This window comes from Artemia sp. Qi Xiang Cuo, chromosome 21, assembly GCF_049724085.1.
Source record: "Artemia sp. Qi Xiang Cuo chromosome 21, ASM4972408v1, whole genome shotgun sequence".
NCBI classification, from domain to species: Eukaryota; Metazoa; Arthropoda; class Branchiopoda; order Anostraca; family Artemiidae; genus Artemia; species Artemia sp. Qi Xiang Cuo.
The window spans coordinates 3,500,756-3,526,399 of record NC_142814.1 but is presented as its reverse complement, the minus strand read 5'-3'; the positions used below and the strand labels follow the sequence as shown (position 1 = coordinate 3,526,399).

The window sequence follows — 25,644 nt, the reverse complement described above, 5'->3', positions numbered from 1 at the left end:
TCCCTAAATGAAGAGTGAAAATGAGAGCACATAGCACTCAGGAACACCTGATAGAATATAAAACATAAAGATTAATCAAAATAAAAGTAAAGTATGATTTTTTTGCATTTTTACAACAGTTTACGAGCTGTGAAAATATCTCGAAGTAGTGGAGTTAAAATCCGGTTTGTTTGTGCTAATATTTCAGAGAGTAAGATGTGTCATTTATGTAAATACTAAATAAAGGAGGTACTAAACGAGATCACTAAGGAACTCCAAAAGTGACCCTGAACATTGCATGTAGAATCTTGAAATGAAAACTATCAAACTAAGGGGAAAAAAATGACATTTAAAATAAGAAGTAACATATGTGGTATACTCTAATGAATTCGCTAATTTCGTTAATTTGTTAAAATTTAATAATTACCGGCAGGGACGCACGCATGAGGAGGGACACATAATAATACGAATTTCAAATCATAGTTGGAATTGTGTATATAAACCGTTAGAAACTATGTACGAAAGTAAAATACGGGTAGGCTGTTTAATGTTTGAATTACCTGATTTATTGGCCTACCCCCAAAAATTATATTCTGAGGAATTGGGGTTAATTAGTCATTCATGATTACCCTCTCCCCAAACGAAAATAATCCTGCGTATGTGTGTGCTAACTGGTATTGAGTTTTTTTTTTTTTAACAAATTTTAAAAAAGCCTAAACGGTAGCACTTATATTAAGCCCATAATTAAAAGAGACGGTTGAAAAATGAGTAGCATGTCAGGGGAAATTTTTGAGCTCAGTGTAATTAGTAAAAACGAAACACAAGACACTAAATTTCAACAAAGCTAGAAATAGAGGTGAAACTTGATGTGTCTCTTTTACCGCAGGAGAAGAAGAAAATGTAAATGAATATGCGGTCGGGAATGTTCAAATAATTTACAAGCTATTAAAATGACATGTTACTGAGGCTGAAATAACTATCTTCTTTCAATTCTTTTTATATGTGAATAAAGACGATTCACTTGCTAGTACAGTTAACTTGTATTTATTCGCTATAAGAGGAAATTGATATTTCATACTTAATCCCTATCTCTCATTCTTAACAAATGGGAACTAGCTCTAAGTAGATGGCAGTGCTGATTTTCAGTCTATTCAAAAACGGTCTTTATGTTTGATTTTCAAAGACAACGAGTAATTTAATAGTAATTGTTGAATAATTTGTCGAAACAGAAGTTGGATTTTGGTGCTTCAAAAAGTCATTCCATCTTGTAAAATTTTCAAAGGTCAAAAAAATTTAGAAATATTTTTTAGGAGAAATAGTCTGTTTACCTGTACTTTTACTACCAACTCACGAGTCGGAGAAATATCCCAAGGGTAGTTATCAAGCAAATCAAATAAATTAATCAAGCAACTAATAAAAAAGAGGATTTTATAATGTTTTTATAATAAAAAAGAATTTTAAAAAATATTTTCAAATACATATTAAAAGAAATAAAGTCTTTAATTCAACATTGTATTACAAACTTATACTTGGCGTCAATTTAGCTATTACTGGGTATGTGGGAGGGGGGGGGGGGTATCAACCTAATTTGATAAATATAAACTTCACACCGTGACATGTACTAAGAAATCACCTAACAAACCTAAACGCAGTGCCAAGCATAAATGATTTTTAGCAATCAATTGGCCCAATAAGTCTTGTCGTAGCCTCGTTTGGATCTGTAATTTGCATAAAAAAGATGATCTTTTACCTCGTCTCCTACACATGAGACGTGCCTTAAAAGCAAAATTCTGAAGGATCGTCGGAACCGCTTATGCATCTCTTATGGACCTGAGATCAAAAATTATGTACTCTTTTATTTCTAGGAACATACCGTAAATCTAATTTACGGTAATTTCAATGGATTTAAGGTAATTTACGGGTAATTTCAATGGAAGAATCGTAAGTCTTCTTCTACGCATAGGTAAGATCCAGTACGATTTACTTTATCTCTGATGCTTTTGGGCAATGTTGTTTGGCAATATGACCGACCAAGAAAGGCTTGCTACAGAATAGCTTTTCATACCGAGAAAGGCTATTTCAAAATGAAGTTATTTTTATTGATATAGTTAAAATACTAATATTATCGGCTATTATCTATTTAGGTCAGTATTAAGTATGTCATAGACGAAGAAAGGTCTGCACTCTTGAACGGAGGGTGAAATAAGAGAATTGTTCTTGGAGGGGGGGGGGGCTGGTAACCATCCAAAAATTATAATTCCGCGATTCTTCTTGGAAGGGACTCTCCTACTCACCCGTTTTGTTATCGTCTTTTTATTATTTTATTCATTAATTATTTAGTCTTGTTATTTTAGTTTTTAATAAATATGAGCCTTTAAAATAGTCTTTAATATATTATTTTAGTATTCAATTATTTAGCTCTATTATTTTATTATTTTAGTCTTTAATTATTTAGTCTTATTATTTTATTATTTTAGTTTAATATATTATTTTAGTCTTTAAAATAGTCTTTTATAAATGCTCTATAATATATTATGTTAGTATTTACTTATTTAGTCTTAATATTGTATTATTTTAGTCTTTAATAAATAACTACGAGGCTGAACGACGGTCTCTAGTAGAAATAAACCAAACCACTGAATCGGAACTGACAGCTTTGGCCTCAAGATATGCAGATTTGATTGGTCACCAGAACAACAAGCAGAAAATCAAACATTTAGAAAAATTAAAGCTTGACTTGTTTAACACAAAAAAGGTAAGAGCTTGCCATAATCTAACTATTTTAAAGGCTCAGTTTCAGGTTGATTTATTTTTCAATCATACATTACATTACTAATTATGCAAATATGTGGCAGAGAAATAAGCTTGTTTTGTATAGACTAGTAAAATTACATTTTTGACAATATGGTTGAAAGATCTTAAGCCGAACTGGCCAGCCATAACAAAAAATCAACAAAGAGAGAATATCAAAGCCACTGAATTCAGTTGAATTCAAAGTAACTGAATCAGTTGCTTTGATGTTCTCATCGAAGTAACTCTAATAGCTTCTTTTCTACGTGGATCAGTTGCGACAATTGTATTTTTTTGGTGGTAGTTTTATCTGTTTTTAGTTTAGTTTGGCTCTTTATTTCTTGTGCTGAAAACGCCTAATTTGGATATAGGTGAAATATCCGCGTTGTTTTAGTGTTTCATTTTTTCTCTGTTTGTTAATTTTTGAACCATGTGATTTAAGATAGTTTAGTTGCACCGATAACATCACCTTGTTAGATTCCACAGTACACGCTATGTCGTTTTATTCATATTTTTTACAAAGCTTAAGACTGCGTAAGCCTTAGAGGACATCGATACAACTTTTTGCCGCCTTGACCCATCCTAGGCTTATTCATACCTTAAAACAGAGCCGTACCCTGGGGGGGGGGTTTCCCCGGTTTGAATCCCCCATCCTCCCCCCCCCCCCGAAATTTTTTTTGAATCGTAAAAACGTGACAAAAACGGATATAAACAAATTTTGTATGCGTTTTTTGAGTTTTTTTTGTGTAACCCCCCCCCTCCCCGAAATTTTTTTTTGAGTAAAACCTCCTCCGAAAAAAAAATTCCTGGGTACGGCCTTGCCTTAAAACATCGATTTTCTAAGATTTTTCTATAGGTTATTTCAGGATTGTGAATTTTTTAGGGCAGTATCCCAGTTTTTTCAGTGTTGCCAAGTTGAATCGTGAAAATACGTAAGAGAAATTAACTAATTAGACTTGGTGACGTTTTTCGTTCAGATTCAAATCTTCTGATTTCCAGAGACATCTATAACTTCAAAGGAAAGCCAAGCCTTCTTAAGGTGTTTGGTGCCATCTGTTTTGAGCTTATTTTTCACTGATCTTCACTTTTTTTCAGTCCCCAATGCTCAAGGTTGCTACCACGATCAGTTCCTAAAGTGCTGCAATTGCCAAAATTTCCGTGCTACATAGCGATTTTCAGTGCTGCATTCAAAACATAGACTATAATTGTACTAAAATAGTACTTTTGTGCTAAACGTGGCAACCCTGAGCATGTGCTACAGTGCTCTACATAAAGAAATAGTATTAAAGTAGTACTCCCGTGCTGCAGGTGGCAACCCTGCCTATACTGCTAAGAACTGCATATGGAGGTCTTTTTCAATAATTTTTTTTTCGTTTTCTTTCCTATTTACGTGATATAAATGCTCGTGTAATTTACCAATCAACTATTTGAAATAATCAAAGTTCATTTTACTGTCTTTTGTACTTAAGACTCAAAATGTTAAGGCCTAACTAAAGGTTATCTGGATGAATATAGCATTTTGTTGCATTGTGTGTGAGTTTTTTTTTTTTATCGCGAACGGAAAATATCGTTAAAAAAAATGCTAAGTATATCATCTAAAACACCAAGGACATCTATACAAATACATCCCCCCCCCCTTGGACCCTCTTAACCCCAAGTATGTTGTTAGATGTCGGAATTAGGAAGTTTTTTATAAACTCTCTTTTATTTACGGAACTGGAAGTTAGTACTCCTTTGCACTGAAAGATTTCTTAGCAAAACGTTCCCACTAGCTATTTAATCTAAAATACCAAGGACATCTATACAAACACATTTTGACCCCTTTGGACCCCCTTAACCGCAGGACCCTCTGGCGATAAAACTACAATTTTCCAAAGATTTTCTTTTGTTGTTTCAATATTATGAAGTTCTTTCTAAACTCTCTTTGAGATATGGAGCTGGAAGTTAGTATTCTTTTGCACTAATATCAAAAGGCGCACGCGCATCTTTTTGGTTGCGTTAAAATCATTTACTCTTCAGTGGTAGCCTCTTTGTTTTTTAATATCTGTATAGTCTTGATAAGGAGCTTGAAGATGCGCGTGCGCCTTTTGAAAAACGGTGCAAAATAATCATTTTTGCCACTGATATTTTTCTATTTTTTTAGATTTTGTAGATAAAGCAATTGACTTGCTCTTAACTTTGTTTGTTGAGGAAATGACTGCCTAAGATAAAAAAGTAACAACCTAAGATTGTAACCATCTTTTTTCTTCCTCTTCTTCTTCTTCTTTTTCTTTTTTCAACCATCTATTTTCTTCTTAATCTTTTTTCTTCTTCAACAACCATCTTTTTCTCTTCAAAAACAAACATCTTTTTTCTTCTTCTTCTTCTTCTTTTTCTTTTTTCAAAAATCTTTTTTCTTCTTCATCTTTTTTCTTCTTCAACAACCATCTTTTTTTCTTCAAAAACAACCATCTTTTTTCTTCATCTTCTTCTTCTTATTCTTTTTTCAACCATCTTTTTTCTTCTTCATATTTTTTCTTCTTCAACAACCATATTTTTCTCTTCAAAAAAAACCATCTTTTTTCTTCTTCTTCTTTTTTCAACCATATTTTTTCTTCTTCATCTTTTTTCTTCTTCAACAACCATCTTTTTTTCTTCAAAAACAACCATCTTTTTTCTTCCTCTTCTTCCTTTTATTAGAAGTCAAGTGTAATAACTTGCAAAATTCAGAAACGTAAAAAACGACATACGAAAATGGGGTTGGGGTCAAAGATTTTCAAATTAGCTTGAGTCACGTGTTTTTTGAAAAAACGGCGCATCTTCTTGGCTACGTTAAAATCATCTACTTTTCAGTGTTAGCCTCTTTGTTTTTTTAATATCTGTATAGTGTTGATAAGGAGCTTGAACGAGAAGCGATCTTATATGGGGTTGGGGTCAATGGTTTTCAAACTAGCTTGAGTCACGTGTTTTTGTCAGCTTAGAACGTTGGTCAGCTTAGATCTTTTGCCATTTGTCTTTTATTTGTGGAACTGGATGTTAGTTTTTATTATTTTGCACCGTTTTTCAAAAGGCGCACGCGCATCTTGTTGATCGCGTTAAGCGTTAAGTTTTCAATTAAGTTTTCAAGATCGCGTTAAGTTTTCAATATTCGATATTTTTTTAGGATCTGCATGGTGTTAAAATGGAGCTTGAAAAGGAGAAACTAATGAGAAAACGGGCTGAAGAGTCATATGGAGAGCTAAGTCGCAAGGTGCAGAGTCACAAGCTAGCTGCCACAACGCCCAGATAATGTGCTATTTAATTATGAACTGATTGAGCTATTCAGAAGCGACATCCAGCTTCATTTTACTTTTTTTTTTAGTTTTGTAGATAAAGTAATTGATGTTCTCTTAACTTTGTTATTGATGAAATGACTGCCTAAGATTAAAAAGTAACAACCCAAGACTGTAAATAAAATGTCTTTTTTTTTTTTTTTTTTTTTTTTTTTTAGAAGCCAAGTTTGATAACTTGCAAAATTAAGAAACGTAAAAAACGACAGACAAAACTGTAAGGAAAATGCAATAAATTATATGATAAATCATAATACCCTTGGGGGGTGGGGGGGGGTATTTGTACTGTTTCTTTTCTTAAAAATACAATTGACATTTTTTTGCGATTTGATTTGCATAATCATCACCGTATCCTCTTTGATGAGTTCTTGATATTTATGTATGGATTAATTAATCTAAAATTTGAGCAAATCTTTTTCTGGAATAAGATATTCAGGAATCAGAAATTAAAGCTAAATATTTGTTTGATTTTAATCGGATTTCAGAGGGGGCGATAACGTGTGAAAGAAAATTTTTAACTTGGATATACGAATTCTTTGTGACCTGCGTATTTTAGATTTTCTTTGGGGACTGAAAATTGCCCCTTAATGTGTGTAAAGGCAGTGGTTGAACTTTTTCTGATTTGACGTTAGGCATAAAGCTTGGGTAAGATTTCTTTTTGTCAAGCTAGTTTTGTTTTTTTAAATCGTTCAAAAAATAAGAAAATATATGGGGTATATACTTTATTACAAAATGACGAAAAATTAGTAGCAAATTATGATTTATCCTCTCATTATAATTTTATGTTTTTATCATGGGAACTAAAAGCTCGGCAGCAGCAGCAACAGTATTGTTTGTAAGAAAACGTAAACACAACTGAAAAAAATGTTGCCAATATTTTTTTGTGTTTTTTTTTTATGAATTCATATCGTCTCCCGGTGATCGTATCTTTTCCCGGTCGTGCCTTCGATTAAATGTTAAAAATACAAAAATAGGACGGCAGGTGTGCCTTTCCAAAAACTAACACACAAGTATTTGTCCAATAAGAGAGTCATACTTACTCCCACCATTTACCCGTGCCATTTAAACATTTTTGCCTCTCAATTACTCGGATATTGGGAGGAAATAAGAAAAAAAATATAAACTCTAATATTTATTAGTTTTTGCTTCTCAATTGATCTAAAAAAAAATCACTGAGTAACCATTTTTTCTAGGCGTTTTGAATTCAATGCAAACAGGGGTTCAGAACTTCAAAAGACGTTTCATGACATTTCTGTTCAAATTCACGTCCCACTCCTGCCAACGAAGCAAGTTATATTGGTTGATTTAAGCCAATATCTTCTATATGATTCGGTTCTCAAAATATTTAGAATTTTATGTTCTTTCAAAAATGCCTTAATTCCGGTTTTAAAGTAATTGTTTACGAGGCTATTTTGAAAGCGAGAATCTCACTCCTTCCAACCAGGCAAGTTGTATCGACTAGTTGAATCCAATATCTTCTATTTGATTTGTTTCTCAAGATGTTTAGAAGTTTGTCTTCTAAAAATTTTAATTCTGGTTCAAATTTCTAAGGTAATTGTCAAAACTTTACGAGGCCAATTTAAAAGGGAAAATATACCGCGCAATACATGATCATTTATGCTTTAATTCTTATCCCTACATCATCTACAATTCTTTACACCATCTACAATCCATACACCATCTGCATTTACACCATCTACAATACATCATCTACAATCTACTATATTATTGTACTGACTCTTGATTTGAATTCAAAGTGTTTTCTTGTTATTTGCAGAAAAAGCTAGAAATTTTATTATAAAAATATTATTAAATATTATATAAATATTATAATATTATAAAAATATTATAGAAACTGCTTACTAATTTATAATTCCTTGCAAAAAGAACTTTTCCTTAATCACAGTCACAAAACATGGAACTGATTTTTAATTATTCTGTATAATTTATACTAGGTTACATACAGGCTTTTGAATTACTACAGCTGAGAGGTTTTTTACGGACCAGAATTTTTTTCGATACATTTTTTTTCTTTTTTTTCTTGTGGGCCCTAGAATAGCGCAAACACTAAATAACGATCAATCTCCAAGGGTTATTTTTAAGCAATCTCCAAGGGTTATTTTTTTGTGGGCTGAATACACTTTAAACGTAAGGTTTTTTTTATTGACATTTGGGATTCTCAAATCGAGAATTACAATCGCCAAATTTGATTTTTATTAACAGTCTGATTTAGAATTTTGATTTCGATTCCAAATCCACTAATCAGATTTTCAGTTGGATATTAAAATCAACTATTTTTTTTCCACCCAGGACTATGGATTTTGGATTGTCAGATTGTAATAAAAAATCAAAAGTTGCAATATATATATATTTTGTGTTGATCTAGAAGTTGGGTGTCTTTCTAAGACAGTAAACAGCTAATTCCTCTATAGGATTTGCTCCTAAGTTTTTCATCAATATCTGCTTTCGTTTTTATTTATAGATCCCAAGGGTATCTCAGGTCTGATTTTCTCGCGGGAGGGGAAAGAAAGTCAGTTAGAAATGTAAAAAAATAGCTAATATATCCAATAAATATCCTGAATTTAAGAATAAAAATCCGTACTAACTGTTCAACTATTCAAATATTGCACCAAAATTTGATTTCTTTAGGCTATTTGATTGCGGGGATTTTTAATAATTTTTATTGTCAAAACTAGTTTTCTTTTCACAATCGAAAGCGAGTATCTGATTTGTCAACCGAAAACGCCTGTAGACCTTAGGCCGCCGGAACTCGAAATCATCTCTGGTTTCTAAATGTATTCTTAGCGATGTCTGAAGTAGTTGTTACAGAAGGTTTATGTTATCTAGAAATTTGTCTTAGACTAGATGGCATTAGTTTACCATAAAAAAATTAAACATTACTATAAAAAAAGTAAAATATCAATAAAATTTAATTTTTTCTTCTCGTAGGTTTTGGCGAACTAATGACTTAAAGTGGTTGTGCTTTGTTATTTTTTTTGCAGTTGTTTGTCGGTTGTATTCATGCTTTGTAGAATTCCTAGTTGCTGGAGCTGCAACTTTATCAAAATTTCAGTCCATAAAAGTAAAGGTGTATTAAAAAGGGTTTCGAATTTGAACTACCACGCACATCAAAATTGTTGCCCTCCTCCACCCATCTTAGATCTATTTATACCTTAAAAACCGTGATTTTCTAAATTTTTATGCCATTTATTTTAAATTTTATGACAGTATCATATTTTTGTCAGTGTTGCCACTTTGAACCGTGAAAATTAATAAGCCGAACTACCTAGTTAAATTTGACCTAGCTATTCTTCCCTAAAAACTTGAACATCTACAATTTGTAGATTCCCAAAGACAACTACATCTTCAAAGAAAAACTATAGCATCTTAGGCTGTTTGGTCCCTGCTGCACCAAAAATTTGCAAATAGTGTTTTTTTTTTTGTTTTTGTTTTTTTTTTATTAAAAGTTGATTTTCGATTTTTTTTTTTTTTCTAGTTTATTAAAACATAGATTGTTGCCTAAAATTCTTCTTAATCAATTGTAAGAATCAAATTTTTATCTCCACTATCCTTGGTATTGCACCGTATTAAATATGGTAATTCTTGGTAACACTGTAGAAAATGATTCTTACAATTTTTGAATACCTAGTTTCTTTAATATCTACGACGTTTGTGCAAAACAGGTTGCATCTGGATGGGGTCTTATTGTCGTTTTGTTAATGCAGCTAATAATTGCGAAAAAAAATGAAGCTATTAGTTGGTCCAAGAAACACTGAAGGGGATGTTTGTAGATGCTGAACTGGAAATTATGAACATTAGTCTTTGAAACTCTAAAATCCCATATATTCTTGGATTGGTTGCAGCCCTTACTGCTGGGGCTAAGCCTAAACACAGAAAAAAAACGGTGCATAAGAAGATCATTTGTAGGGGAATTCAATGGAGTTCGTTGGGCTCAATGGGGCTGCGTCGTGTTCAACACTGATCTTAATTAAACGGTATTTAATTAGAAATGGTGTTGAGGAATTATTTGGAATTCAGTAGAAGTCTTGAGCCATAATCGTGACGGCTAACTATTAACTTTTTTACTTTTGTTTTCTATATCATCTGTGTGCGTGTGTCTTATTTTTGCAGTTTTTTTTTTCTTGTAAGAATAAATAAGTGGTATATGACCATTTGAATTGTGTTACTTCTAGACTTTTATATAATTAATGAGGTTCTAACAGCTCTACAGCTATAAAAATTATAATGTGCTGCAACGAAATAATGATTTAGTGCTAATGATGTGGTGCTCCACAAGGCACAAAACTTGCAGCGCTGTTGTTTTTAGCAGTTATAAACTTTGTCTTTTCTGAGTTTCGGGACAGGTTTAAGTATGTAGACGACTTGTCAGTTCTTCTGAAATATCTCATTGAAAACTTAGGGGCAGTTCCCCAATTCAGTGATGCAATAATGAGCAACTTTAAAGACCAATGTACTATCAACAGCCTTCAAATCAACGAAGGAAAAACCAAAATCCTTCGCTTTAATCCTCTTAAGAGGGACTTTGTCAGTCTCCTCCACCGTATCCTAGTGTATCTTCGGCTGCAATTCTCGCTGTCACATTTAGCATGGACTGCTCGTTTAGTACTCATGCTGATACAATCACTAACAAGGCGCAAGGTGCGATGCTTACCCTTATCTTACTACGTCGTTTCGTTTTTTCTGTGTCCCAACTTAAGACGGCTTATCTTACATACATCCGACTAATTCTTGAGTATGCTTGCCCTGTATGGGGCCACAAGCTACCTAAGCGATCAACTTGAGTCAGTACAAAAACGAGCCTTTAAGGCTATTATTTTAGACGCATATGTAAGTTATGAATCGGCATTATCTGTCCTGCAACTACCGTGCCTTCACGAACGTCGTTTGGGTTTGATCTGTAAATTTGGCCAATTTCTTCTTGGCAGTGAAAAACATAGAGATTCTAGCACCGGTTATGAAGAATAAAATAAACACAAGGTCAGCTAACAAAGTGAGACTGGAATTGCCTACTCCAAGAACAAACTGGTTCGCCAATTCGTTCGTTCCTTTTTACATGTCAGTCTTTAACAAGTTATAGTCTCGTGTTTTTTCTTTTTATTTCTTGTTTTCGTTGTAATTACTAGCGCCATTTAGTGGGAATTTTTATTCTGTACTATGATTGCTTGTATAAACAAAACTATACTATACTATCTCTTTGAAACCGATATTCCAATATTGGTCTGGAAGATAAAAATAAGAAACTCAGTCATAAAGGTGTTTTTCTAGTTCTTCTTTCTTTATCTCTGTTTTTTTTTCAACGTCAAAAACGCCTTTTTGTATATGCACGATTGATTGACTGTTTGATTGATTGATCGATTGATATCAGTCAATGAAAACGATAACGTCAATCAATGATAACGTCAAAAATATATTTTTGTATATGCGCGATTGATTGACTGTTTGATTGATTGACTGTTCAATTGATTGATTGATGTCAATCAATCAAAACGATAACGTCAATCAATGATAACGTCTAAAACGCCTTTTTTGTAAATCAGGACTTTAGAGGGGCAAATCACAGCTTGAACAAAAGTTATAAAAACCGTTATATTAACCTGCAACTGCCCCTCCCAGACCTCGGTTGAGGTCTGGTTTGCCCCCGCAGCTGAAATTTAGTTTATTCGAAAATCTTGTCAAAACCAAAATAAACCTGCATACATCAAGCATCAACAGATACAGATCAGTTTTTTTTAATATATTTACCTTCATAGTACTAGAAGTTACCTTTTTATAGTACTTTAAAGAACCTCTATAGTACTAAATTTTACCTTTCTGGTACCAAATGTTTTATTTTTTAGTTTTTACCGTCATTTTCACTTGACTTGGTAAAATTGCTCCACATTTGCCCCCCCCCCCAGATTTTGACGAAATTACACCTCCGCTAAAAACCCTGTTGGTATGACCGTTCGAATCAAGCTCTATAACCATTGACATTATCATATAATGCAACTGAATAATGATTACTGTATCTCTTCTGGAATGAATTATTGATTGGTGTCAGAAAGCATGAAACTTGACCCTAGACATCGTTAGAGAAATGAATACCACTGACACTGCAACGTTTGTAGCGAGTGCTGCCAAGGCTGAGGGTATTGAACTAAACATCTGAGGAGACGTTGAGGGGAAAGTTGAACTGAATCAAAAGATACTATGTACGTACAGATTGCTGATACGGGCTTATCAGCAGTATTTTTGAAAGGGCTGACCAAAAGGCAGCACGTACTTGCTACTAATACTATTAATACTGCTGCTACTAGCTACTATTGTTACTATTACTACTAATACAATATTATTACTGCTACTACTGTTCCCAGTACTACCATTACTACTATGATTAAATAAAAAAAAAAAAAAAAAATTAACTGAAAGTAAGGAACGACGTTAAAACTTAAAACGAATAGAAATTATCCCGTATATGAAAAGGGCTGTCCCCTCCTCAACGCCTCGCTCTTTACGCTAAGGTTTTTTATTGCTTAAAAAAAATAGAGCTGTGAGAAAGTCAAACTTTAGTGTAAAGAGCGAGGCGTTGAGGAGGAGACAGCCCCTTTCGTATACAGGATAATTTCTGTTCGTTTTAAGTTTTAACGTCGTTCCTTACTTTTAGTTAAAAAAACTTGTTTTTTTTTATTTAATTTTTGAACGTTTTTGAATTAATGCAGGTTTTGGTTTTGGCTCACCGTACACGAATAATTAAAAGAATTGCATATTAATTTACTTTTATTTGGTTAAATGGATTTCTCGAAACTTGTTTAATTTTATTTACGAACGTTTTTATTAGTAATACTACTACTACTACTACTAACAACTCATCGCAGCACCAAGCCGCCTGAGGCCAACACAGCTACGCACGCTCTTCCTCCACCCCAATCTATTCAAAACCTACCTTTTTACACCCTGCCACGAAGTTCCTATTTCCTTTAAATCTTTCTTTATAACGTCCTCCCACTCCAGACGGGGACGACCTGCTTTCCGTTTAGCCCTAGATGGTTGGCCGAAAAGAACAATCTTCGGCAATCTGTCATCCTTCGGCAATACGTAACTTACGAATTAACTTACGTAACGAACTTTTATATTCATAGATTTTTAATACGTATATTAGGGGGTTCACCCCTAGTCAATACCTTGCTCTTTAAGCTAAAGTTCGAATTTTGTCTCAATTCTTTAAAAATGACCCGTTAATCACACAAGCCTTTAATTAGAATAAATAGCTCTTATGAAAGTACTAAAATATCTTTGGCTTAAAGAGCGAGGTATTTACTAGGGGGTGAACCCAATCATATGCATAACATTTTCTGTTCGTTTTAAGTTTTAATGCTGCTCCTTACTTTCAGTTGAAAAACCTGTTTTTTTTATTTAATTTCTGATCTTTTTCTTTAATAATGACGGGAAATCCGGCGCCCCCTTCATAGAAATGTCCCTTCCCCCATGAAAACTTCCTTCATGGAAAGATCCTCCCATATAGCCCCCGACCCCTCCCCCACCCCACCCTCACCTACCAGAAAAAATCCCCCCTGAAAACGTCTGTATACTTCCCATAACCAATACTATATGTTAACATTGGGTAAAGTTCATAACTTTAAGCCCTCCCCCCGGAGACTTCGGGGGATAAAGTCATCCTAAAAGACATTGTTATCATATTTTCGACCAAGCTCAACAAAATGGCTATCACAATATTTTGATCGGATGACTTTGGGGAAAAATAGAGCGTGGGAAGGGGTCTAGTTGCCCTCCATGTTTTTTGTCCCCTAAAAAATGCACTAGAACTTTAAATTTGCGTTCCAATGAGCCCTCTCCTGACATTCTACGACCACTGGGTCGATACGATCACCTCTGAGAAAAAAAAAAACAAATAAACACGCATCCGTGATCTTTCTTCTGGCAAAAAATGCAAAATTCCACAATGTTGTAGATAGGTGCTTGAAACTTCTACAGTAGGGTTTTTTTATACGCTGAATGTGATGGTGTGATTTCATTAAGGTTCTATGACTTTTAGGGGGTCTTTCCCCCTTTTTTTCCAAAATCAGCCAAATTTTTGTACCGTGAGTAAAATGCGATGTATTTAAAATACCAAAATAAAATTCCTTCTTTCTAAAGATAATTCCGACTTCATATAATTAATTTAAATCTATTTTAAAAAATGAAAATTCCATAATCAGCAAAGAAAAAAAAACCGCAGTTAGCCTCAGACAAAGAACGGCGCTATCCAAGCTTTGGATTTCGCTAAGAGAGTGGGCAATAAAAAAGGTGCTACACACAATTTTTCTAACGATGTTTAACTAATAAGAACCGTGTGAACGTTTGAATCATCAGAAATATTTAAAACAATTTATGGGACGAATGGTTCACACCCTTTGGCCACTTGAGCCAATGGTGGGCCAGTTCTCAGGGCGCAAGACAAAAAAAACTACGTTTGATAGTGGGGTAAAAGTGCTTTTTGAAATGGTTTGTAAATCGGAATCAGGACCATTCAGATAGAATTTTTTCGCCATTCAAGCGTGGCGATTCTTTCATTGTTGTATCTCAGTCACCGTTATTGTCATTTGAAGTGACCCATTGCTGTTCACCCAAATATGTAAGTTACAATAAATATGTTGCTTTTTTTACCTGTGTTTATTTCATTTTATATGTCTGTAGCCAGCCTAATAACAGGTAATTAGTTCGCAAGTCTCCAAGGACGTTCCCAGGGAATCAGATCTTCAGATCGCTCGAAGAAAAGAGGTCACATTTATATGGCTACACATGTTATTTTCTCTCAATAATTGAGGGTGGCGCGGTTACAAATTTACTTCACTCCCCATTGTTGTGGTACAGTGATCGATGGCACAATCTTTAGCGCTATAGGCGGCGCTATCGGAGAACTTATAAGGTGTAAGTTCGCAGTTTTAAAGTACGATATTAGATTTGACGCGGTCAATATTTATTACCGCAATCAAGCCCAGTCCTTTCTTTTACAGCCACATTTTTATAGTCACACACAAACAAATTTCATCGCTACAAATGGCACAGTCGAAAACTGGAAGAAAACTTGCGAACTAATTACGGTATAAACTTTGTAATTTGAATTTAATTATTGGAGAGATACAGACATATAAGTAAAGTGATTAGGCTTATAACCACTAAACTACCACAGGAAACCCTTTAAAATATCTCATAGGAGATAATAGCCTCCCCCAAAATAGGTTAAGTGAAAAATAAATTTATTTCAAATTATTCAAACAAAAAAAAATGGCAGAGGATTTAGAAGAAAAATTAATGGCGCAAAAGTTAGTCGCGAAAAACATAGAAATAGCAAAATCTATCCCTCAGTACAGTGGTCAATCAGATATTGACGAATTTAATATCCAATTGGCCCAGTTTGTAGAACTAACAAAAACAGAGCTAGAAACGTTAGTCGACATGCTTCTACTACGATTAAAAGGCCAGGCCTTAACCTTTCTAAAACAGATTGAACATACCATAGGCAATAACGCCAACTTGCCAATAAATACGGTGGACAAATTGTTAAAAGCATTTAAAGATAGATTTATCGAAACCAGTTCAATAAATAAATTAAAACACGGAACGGTGAGCTTTGACTATTCACAAAATATAAGAGAATATCTTAATAATATACGCATTTCGGTATAGGAAAACTATGGAAAAGGTTCGGGGTAACTGTATGAAAAAGTCATCCTAAATACCTTTTTGCAAGGGTTACCTCCAAAACTATATAGAGTGGTAATATCCAAAAACATTCAGACGTTAGATCTCGCAGCTCAGGATGTAGAGTGATTGATCAAAATCGACACGATGGTCGCAAATAACAGTAAAGCAAAAATAAATCGCCTAGGCAATTCAAAAGCAGACATAAACGTCAAGGGCGATCAGGCATCCCCCAATTTCTTTTCAAGGGATAACTCCCCAGTGCCACAAAGAAATAAAACGCAAGAACCCACTAGGCAGAAAACAGTACGTTTTCAGTCTGTCAAACAATCCAATTATGAAAATAACCATACAATAATAAGATGCTATAATTGCAGTCGACCTGGGCACATCACGAGGGAGTGCCGTTATGTCCCCAACCACACATCAAAAATTACTGTCGGCAGTAGGCAAAATTATGGCAACCATTTGTTCGGAAGAACAAATTTTAGCGCTGGTGGTGCACTAGGCTATAACCAGGGAAGATTGCGCCAATCAGTACCTTACGACGTGTACCAACAAAATTTTTATACCCCTCCCCCCAACAGACAAATTAATTACCGATTTGAAAACCCAAATACTCACCAAAGCCAATATAATGCGAGAATGCTATATAGAAATCACGAAAATTTGCCGATGGGAAATGAAAATTTTGCAAGCCAACGGCATTGGCAGTCAGCGCCAGCAAGCGGCACTGACACAGGACATCCACGTTACCATAATAATACATGGCGAAGGCAGACAGACGTAAATCAATTAGATATGCCTGAATATCTATTACAGGCACCGACACATGAAATAAATGCTCAGGGAAACGTTTCAGGCCCCTCAGAAATATAAATTGGACTCAGAGGGTGCCCAGAATATTTAATAGGTCCAAAACCATGGTAGTGCCGTCTTGTAGTGATAATAATAATAGGTTGCCTATATTTAAGGATTTTTGTGTAGAAAACGTTTACTTTAAGGCTTTAGTTGACAGCGGAGCTACAGTTAATATTATAAGCTCATGCATATTTAATATGTTGCCTCTGCAAATATGTAGGCAACAAAGAAATTTTAATAATCCCAATTTAACTAGTGTGACAGGGCATAAATTAGACGCAAGAGGTTCAATTTGCCTAAACGTAAAAAGGGACAACAGGATCTTTACGACAAACTTTATAATATGCGATAACTTTCCGTACGAAGCAATTATAGGTGCAAATTGTTTAAGGTCTAATAGAATACTATTAGACGCAGCGAACGAGAGGCTTATCTACCCAGCTACGATAGGGAAAGAAATTTCTCCCTTAAAGAATCATAACAGAGGTTACGGAGACGACGTAACAGTAAAAAAAATTTTTGCCAGTATAAAGTCACAATCTTCAGAACCTTATATTTCGCAAGAAGGAAAAGGAGTAATTGGAAATTTGTCCAATTATGCTGAAAGATGTTACAGAGATCAAGTAAATTTAAGAAATAAAAGTATAGAATCTGCAAAAAAAAAATTAGGAGATAGGCGGCAGTACAGGTCAAACGAAATGAAAAAATTAACGGAATTGTGGAAAAACATACTAAAACCTAGCGTGACGCCGCAAAATGCCGCGATGGCGAAGCACAGGGCCAATATGAATCTAATAGACAATGAAAATAAAGAGAAATATTACGGATTTGCGATAAGGAAAACAAAAGTCCCTCCCAAAATGATGCAAAAAATTCAAATATCACAGCTAATACTTCTGCTGTGACTACTATTACAATGCCCAAGGGTATGAAGGTGACATTTTCAGGGGATTCTTAGGGGGGAAGGTAAACTGAATCACAACACGCCATCCGTATCAAAAGGGTAAATCAGCAATATCTTCGGAACAGTTTTGTGCTTGAAGTTAAAACCGGCAGGGCTTATTATTGATGATGTTGAACTAATCAAAAGACAATATTTGTATCATAATGCTTCTGCTTCAACTACTATTGCTAATATTATTACTACTACTACTGCTATTAAAGCTAAGACTACTACTATTAATCTTACTGCTACTACTATTGCTACCGGTGCTACTACTACTGCTACTAAAGCTAACGGTATTCAGGTGAAACTTCTAAGATTTTAAAATCTTAATTGCAAATCTAATGGCTTTAATCTGGTTCTTGGTCGGTTAGGAGTATTTGAGCAGTCTGGGGAGTACTGGGATACCAATACAGCTTTGCACGTTCATCGTCTCCATCACTTAATTCCGACTCCTGGGTCCGAATTTACCTTGCTGGTATCACAAAATGCAATTGTACGAGGGGCATTAAAAAAAATACGTGCAATTTTTGTCAATAAGGTATTGGCAACCTTTTTCTATTACTGGGAAGGAGTTGTACTTGTGGACTTTTTAGAATATTGAGGGGGCTCTAGATTTGTCTAAAAATTGTCTAAAAGGATGAAAGCATCACCTGAAAAACTTATTTGACATTGAAGAAAGGTATATTGAAAAATCAATTGTAATCTTGGACTTTTTAAACTCACTGTATTTCGAAAGATCCATCGTAATAAAGAAATCAATAAACAATTAGAAAATTCTGCTTATTCTTTTTAATGTCCTTACATTATCAAATATATGAACCATATTTATATGGAACTAGCTGAGTATTTCTGCAAAATGTCAAGTTTACAACAAAAAGTTTATTATCCATACTTTAGAAAACCATACAAGTTTAGGCACAGAGAACAGGAATGTAGTATGAAACTAGCTGATTATTCCAACACTGGAACCGAAATTGGTTTCCGTTTAACGTTTTAAATAAGTTTAATGCCATGCAGAGCAGGCAAGAAAACATGCACTCTTCTATATTAAAACTATAGGGGCAATTGTTGTAGGAAAACAACATTGTACTTTTCGAGCGTAGACCTCTCTTGCTGCAAATAAAATATTGCTTTTAGCACCATCTTTTCATGGTATAAAAAGATGGCAGTCGATTGATGCCTTCAAGGAGCTGCTGTGCAGGGCTTCCACTATCCCCGAATTTTCGGGGATTTCCCCAAAAATCTATGTGTCTCCTCGAAAAAAAATTTGGTTCCCCGAATCCCCGAAATTTCCCCGAAAATCAACCAATCACGGTGTCACCCCTAGTGACTATCTCTAGCTAACACTACTTTACATACCATAATTTTTCACTAATCTCTTGTTCGTTAATTTTCGTATCCTGTTTTACTTTGCATAAGAACCAGACCGATACAATTTAAGTATAGACGGTTCTTCATATTTTCACAAAACTATCATTTTCCTGCATTTAGATCAAACAATTTCGAATGTAGTATTTCCAAGTGCTAAAACCGAATCATAATTTTAAATTTTATTTTGTTTTGCTATTTTTGGTTTTGGAGATATTGTATTAATGTTTAATACTTAATGATTGACGGCATAATATATTGAAGGAATTGATCTTTTTGACAGGAATTCTTACCATTAAAATTTTTTCTTTCATTCGGTGTGTAAAATTCAAGTTCTTTTCTTTTTGTGTGAGGATTGTATTTGTCAGTACTCCCAACACAATTATTATTCTGGTCCCTTCACCCTTGTAAAATTTTCAGTGAGCGTAATATTTCAAACTGCAGTTTCAGGAACTTTTTTAGTCTTGCAAAGCTCTTAGTTAGACAAAAAAAATGTTACTGAGAGTATGTTCTGCTCAAAGTCGGGATAGCCAAGTAGACTTGTTTAAATATCTAGGCCTACCTTTACAACTTTTAATGCTTGAACAATTTTAGTAACCCTGTATGAAGGCTAATTCTGAGATAAAAACAAAACAATTTAAAGAAATATTGATATAGTTTATTTTATCGGGAGAACTGTCCCTAAATACCATATTCTTATCATAAGAAATGCACCACCTCCTCCTCCTCCTAACGAAACAAAATGTAGCTATAGACTATGTACAAGTTCGGAGAATAGGGGATTTAAACGGAAGGGACCCCAAAAATATTATTAATAAGAAAATTTCCATTACAGCTTAAAGTACAAATTTGGTTATTAGGCTCATATTGTTTTCTTGTCATGTTTTATATTATTTTCGGACTTATTTACCACGAACTTTTGGTCAGCAATGCCAAATAATTTTAGTGTAAAAAAAAAGAATAATAACTTTTATATGGCATTAGGTGAGCTGATATGAAAATGAGACTGCAATAAGTACTATATTTGGAACATGGATGGCCGCAGGGTTGGTGGGAGGGTTGGGGGTTAATCGGTGACTATATAGTAATTATGAGGTAACCAAAAGAAAGGAAAGTTTAGTAGCAAGAAACAATGAAAAAAAAAAATGTTTGTGTCGAGGGAGCATTCTCCGATGGTATTTTCCGCGGGGGTACTTTCCGCGGAGGATATTTTCCGCGGGAGTACTTTCCACGGGATATTTATCGCGGGTGTATTTTCAACGGGAGAGTATTTTCTGCGGGGGTATTTTTTGTGAGGGAAGGGGTACTTTCTGGTTTTTTCCTCGTGGGGATTTTCCGAGGGGTAAACACCTAAAACCCTCGAATCAGCATGAAAAACCAATAATGTGTCAATTTTAGTCGAAAATTCTTCTTAATTTAGGTTTAAATTTAATTGTTTAATTTAGTTCTTGATTGTTTTAATGTTGCCCCATACTTATAGGTTTAATTTTGTCTATTTAATTTACATATCTAGAACCGCAAACAATATTTGTTTTTAAATTCTATTAATGAATTGCTGAGATTAATGACTTAATGAAAAACTGCTACTGGTATTTACATTTCACATGTGTTCACTATTTTTTTTTTTTATAATTTTGAAGTTTTTGACGCAATATCAGCAGTTATTTTTTTCAGCTCTGCTTTCAAATCCCGTGCTCTGGATCTAAAATATACTCTGTAAAAGGCTTGATTTACTACGCGGATCCAAGCCTAAGCCTGAAACCAAAGCTAAAACCAATTTTGGCCCCTAATTTTCGCAACGAAATTCCATTTTGTTTTTTCCCCGAATCTTGAAGACTTGTCCCCGAAAATTCCCCGAATTTTTAAGGCTTGTCCCTGAATTTTTACATTCGAGAGTGGAAGCCCCTCTGCTGTGTGACGTGTGGCCTAAGCAGTTAGTCATCAAACCAAGGGATAAAAAAAACGAATGAAAAGGTAGGTATTTTCTAAGCTAGAAACTGGAAATAACACGAAAAGGTTGGATATTCCTTGTCTATCCTATGTGTATAAAATATATACTATTTTGAATTACAGTTGATGAAATTCACGATATGTTCAAGAATTTGGATCTGTAGCAAGATGCATTTCCTTATGTAGTAAAAATACAACATCGGACAATCGTGGATCAAAATTGTGGAACGAACAACTAAATAAGACAAATTAAAACGATGAAGAAAACAGTATAATTTTACATCAGCCATTATGTAGGATGAATCCCTCTACATAATTGCGCACACATCCCCTCAGGGATGGTGGATCATTGAATATGCGGGTGTGCCACATACCTAATTTTTTGATTCCTTTCTAGATGGCAGAATCTTACGACAGACTAAAGAATTGCCAAATTGATGCAGAAGAGGCAGCCAAGTATATTTTTGACATTCTAGAAGAGATGTTGTCGGACTTTTCAGATGATTATGATGACGATGATACAGATTTCTGTGTCTCAGGAGTATCTTATCAATGATCCTGATGCAGAATTGTTGCCTCTTCTGGACAGTCACCACTTCTTTGTAGAAAAGGATGACGTGTAGGCTTGCAGTGAACCCAGCAACGATGATTCGGGGGAAGCTCCATCCTCTACTCAGCAACAGCAACCGGTAGCAGCAAGTGCTGAAAAATCAAAGAATAAACCGGAAGTCCAAGAAAACTTTGACTGGAGAAAAGTAGAAATAGAAAACGTTAATCTGTCTTGGAAAGGAAAGCTTCGCCAAGTTCCAGGCATCTTGGAGACTCCACTGAAATACTTCAAAAAATTCTTTGACAATGAACTTCTTGAGCTTATAGTTGAACAAAGTAACCTATTTCCACTTCAAACTGAGGGATGCAACCTCTGCCTCACTGTCGAAGAGCTATTATTCTTGCTATTACCTTAGACCTTAGACCTTAGTTCCTCCTGTGCCACTAGATGCACCCAGGGCATCCAGGAAGAGCCACCAATCATCCCTCATATGTGCTGCTGCCCATGTATCTTCCCACTGGGGCTGGACCGTCGTATTGATGTGCTTGAGGTCCCGCTGGTAGGTGCGACGAAGTGTATTTTCGGCCGTCCTCTTCTACGAGATCCCTGCGGCTGCCATTCCAGTACAGTTTTAGGAAGTCTATCCTCCATTATATGGATAACATACCCCAAGTAACGCCAACTTCGTTGGCGGATGACATCTGTTACCAGGGGCTGGCACGACATAGATCGAACTGACTTGTTTGTTACATGTGCTCTCCGGTCGATGTTTAGTATTCTTCGAAGACAGTTGTTCTCGAATGCAAGAATCCTCTTTTCCTGTTGTTGGTTAAGTTTCCAGCACTCGCTACTATACAGCAGGGCCGAGAGGACGTTTCTGTTAAAAAGCCTTAGCTTCAGTTTAGTGGGGTACTTTTTCGATCGCTAAACTGGCTTACTCGAATAAAAGCTCCACTGGCTTGTCTAATCCTCGACTGCACCTCTTTTTCGCTAGATCCCTTTCGTTCAACTGTATTTCCAAGGTATTTAAACTTCACCGCCTGCTTAACTGCGGTATCCCCACACTTTCTCGAAGTGCAAGGCCCAAACTTCAGAGATTTCATCGGGGGCTGTGACTGTCTTCCCATTTACGTCTTTCACTGGTCCATTAAGGTTACGACGTTTCCCGATGATTTCATTAGTGATTCTTTAGACGGCTCGAGAATCACCGCGTTTGGCTGCTTCTTCCGCCATAGCTGCCTTTTTTTCTACAGAATTCCGTTTATCCCCTCTTACACTCTTTTTCACTAGCTTGTCTTGGTCTCGGTATAGTTGATTTTGCAGTACTGTGTCACTGTTCTCCCCACCATCTAACAAACTTTGTTAGATGGTTTCCCAATCGTTTCTTTGGCTACCTGGTTATAGGTTTCCTTTAGGGCGGTCCAAGTTTTTTCTAAGCTAACAGCGTTGTCCAGGTCTAGGGCCATGCTCTCAGACCTGTTTATTAGCTGCAAAGTAAACTCGTGTGCAATTTGGTGTTGGAGAGTTTATCTGAGTCGTAGGCAGGACTTTCTTTGGTTTGGGTTTTCTGCGTGGCTTTCAACTTGAGAGCTAGCTTTGCAATCATCAAGGCATGGTCTGTAGCAACGTCGGCTCCTCTATAGGCTCTTACATCTTGGAGGCTCAATTTTCATTTTTTGTTGATCAAGATATGGTTAATCTGGTTATGTGTTCTTCCGTTTGGGGAGTTCCATAAATACTTATGGAAGATTTTGTGTTTAAAAAAGGTTCCTTCTATGATAAGGTCGTTCGTTATCGCAAAATCAACTAACAGTATCCCGTTCTCGTTTACTTCGCCGAGGCCTGGGCTCCCAAGAATCTCAGGACAGTATGACTTGTCGCTCCCCACTTTGGCATTGAAGTCACCAACAAAACAGACGAGATCGTGACAGGAGATATCTTTGGCAACGGCTTGCAGGGTGTTGTAGAGGTCGTCTTTTGAGGTTTCGTCTGCATCATTAGCTGGCGCATTGCATGCAACTACTGTTAGTTTTGCCTGGCTACCTGCGAAACGTGCTACGATGATCCTCTCATTTATAGGAGTCCATTTCATGAGGGCTCGAGACGCCGATTTTGACAGCATTATGGCAACGCCTGCCTCTTTCTTTTTGTCGGTTCCACTGTTCAGGATTCTGCATCCTTTTTTGAGGTTCTGTTTTCCTGCACCCGTCCAACGGACCTCTGACAGAGCCAAAATGTCTAAACCATAACTTACCATTTCGTCTAGGACCTGTTCTGTCTTCGAGGGCGGAGCCATGGTCCTTATGTTCCAGAAACCAAGTTTTAATTGGCAATTTTCTTTTAAGAATCGTGTCCGGGGGCGGTATGAAGTCGTCATCAAGGGGTCCGGGGGTCGTCATCAGGCTGCATATTTGGTATCATGTGGCTCTCGCTGAACGTTTCTAGAGCAAGGCTTTTTTTCCGGGGGCACGCTGCTGGTCTACCGCCCAACCCTCCTCCTTTATCCAGGCTTGGGACTGGCTGTATATCTACAGCCGGAGTTCATCAATTCTTGCTATTAAGAGCTATTATTCGTTTTCATGAGCATTATTCTAGTATTCGGGGTGATAAAAGTTTTCCATTATCAAATGCATTGGGAAGCAGCTGCCATATACCCTGCAATTACCAACAAGATGGGCCGACATGGGTTTGACAAGATCAAACGTTTTCTTCATTTCAACAACAACGAAAAAGCTAAGAAATCTGGAAAACAAGGATTTGACCAGCTATACAAAGAACAGTGCGGTTTTAGAAAAGGTAGAGGATGTGTCGATCGAATTTTCACTCTTAGGCTAATAATTGAGAAGTGCCTGAGTTTTCAAACACCTTAGGTCTTCAGTTTTATAGATTATGATCAAGCGTTCGATTCTGCTGATAGAAAGCTTTAGGAGAGTTTTAATCCTTGTATGGTATACCAGACAAATACATTAAAGTGATTAGTGCTATGTACGAGAATAACACTGCTGCGGTTAAGGTAGGGAATAAGGTTAGCAGCTGGTTTTGTATTAAATCAGGAGTTAAGCAGGGTTGTGTTCTATCCCCCTTTATATGTATTATTTTGATTGACTTTGTCTTAAGGGGCACAGGAAAGGCAATGGGAGACCACGGAATCAAATGGGGAGGAAAAATGTCTCCTGGACTTAGATTATGCTGATGATTTAAGCATCCTAGATGAAAGTGTGAGCAAAATGAATGAAGTTTTAGAGGTTTTGCCAGTTCAAGGTGCTAGAATAGGTTTGAAAATTAATGTTGAGAAGACTAAGTCGCTAAGGCTAGGAATAAGTGAAGATGAAAAGGTGACGTTGGGTAATGAAAAAATTGATCAGGTTGGCAGCTTCACTTACTTTGGTAGTATTATTAGTAAGGATGGTGGGAGCAGTAAAGATGTTAAAAGTAGAATAGCCAAGGCTCAGGGTGTTTTTTCACAGTTAAAAAAAAGTTTTGGAAGAATAGGAAGATAAGTCTGCAAACCAAGATTAGAATATTAGAAGCTACAGTAATGACAGTGGTCAAATATGGCTCTGAAGCATGGACGCTCCGAAAAGCGGATGAAGATTTGCTAGATCTTTTCCAGAGAAATTGCTTAAGGATTGTTCTGAGTACCCGGCTGACTGACCTTATTTCAAACAATAGGCTATACGAAAAATGTGGTTCAATACCGCTCTTTAGGGCTATAATGAAAGAAAGGTTGAGGTGGCTAGGGTACGTTATGGGGATGAAGGATGACAGGTTACCGAAGATTGTTCTTTTCAGCCAACCTTCTAGGGCTAAACAGAAAGCAGGTCTTCCATGTCTGGGGTGGGAGGACGTCATAAAGAAAGATTTAAAGGAAATGGGAACTTTGTGGGTGCGCGTGCGTAGCTGTGTTGGCCTCAGGCGGCTTGGTGCTGTGGTGAGTTGTTAGTAGTAGTAGTAGTATACAAAATTCGACCCGGATTGAGTCATATCCATTCCAATTTTCTCAAAGCCAGCCCCGAAGAACACCATTCAATTAAAGAGCAAATGATTCCTTTCAAGTGGCGAAGCAACTTGAGACAATATCTCCCAAAAAAGCCGACGAAGTGGGGAATAAAAGTATTCACAAGGGCTGGTGTGTCAGGTTTTGTACATGATTTTGAAGTTTCTTAAGGTAAGGGCACTTTTGTTGAAGA

At 35.8% G+C, this 25,644-nt stretch overlaps 3 protein-coding genes across 4 annotated transcripts in view; 2 read left to right on the top strand and 1 right to left on the bottom strand.

The window, feature by feature from the left end:
* LOC148939163 (uncharacterized) overlaps positions 1-6,214 on the top strand; it is a 121,784-nt gene extending 115,570 nt beyond the window's left edge. The window contains exons 10-11 of one of the 2 annotated variants that reach the window (XM_089106545.1): positions 2,558-2,734; positions 5,912-6,214. In XM_089106545.1, coding sequence (XP_088962671.1) covers positions 2,558-2,734; positions 5,912-6,037 — 303 coding nt within the window. In that variant the 3' untranslated portion in view covers positions 6,038-6,214. Of the gene's footprint in view, positions 1-2,557; positions 2,735-5,911 lie in introns of those variants that run through there. The other variant, XR_016143514.1, reaches the window with a different exon arrangement.
* Positions 1-25,644, top strand: part of LOC148939157 (uncharacterized) — a 459,905-nt gene that overhangs the window by 214,093 nt on the left and 220,168 nt on the right. The gene's annotated exons all lie outside the window — the stretch shown is intronic.
* Positions 22,804-23,750, bottom strand: LOC148939162 (protein CFDP2-like). Its single transcript, XM_089107249.1, has 2 exons — positions 23,266-23,750; positions 22,804-22,930 (listed from the first exon to the last, which is right to left on the bottom strand). Exons 1-2 carry the CDS (start codon positions 23,748-23,750, stop codon positions 22,804-22,806), a joined length of 612 nt encoding a protein of 203 aa, XP_088963375.1.

Excerpts from the sequence above, each read along its gene's own strand:
- LOC148939162 (XM_089107249.1), bottom strand. The coding sequence starts at position 23,750 with ATGGCTCCGCCCTCGAAGACAGAACAGGTCCTAGACGAAATGGTAAGT. Across the intron at positions 22,931-23,265 it reads GTAAACGAGAACGGGATACT|GTCTGAGAGCATGGCCCTAG; the intron begins GTTAGTTGATTT and ends GCTAATAAACAG.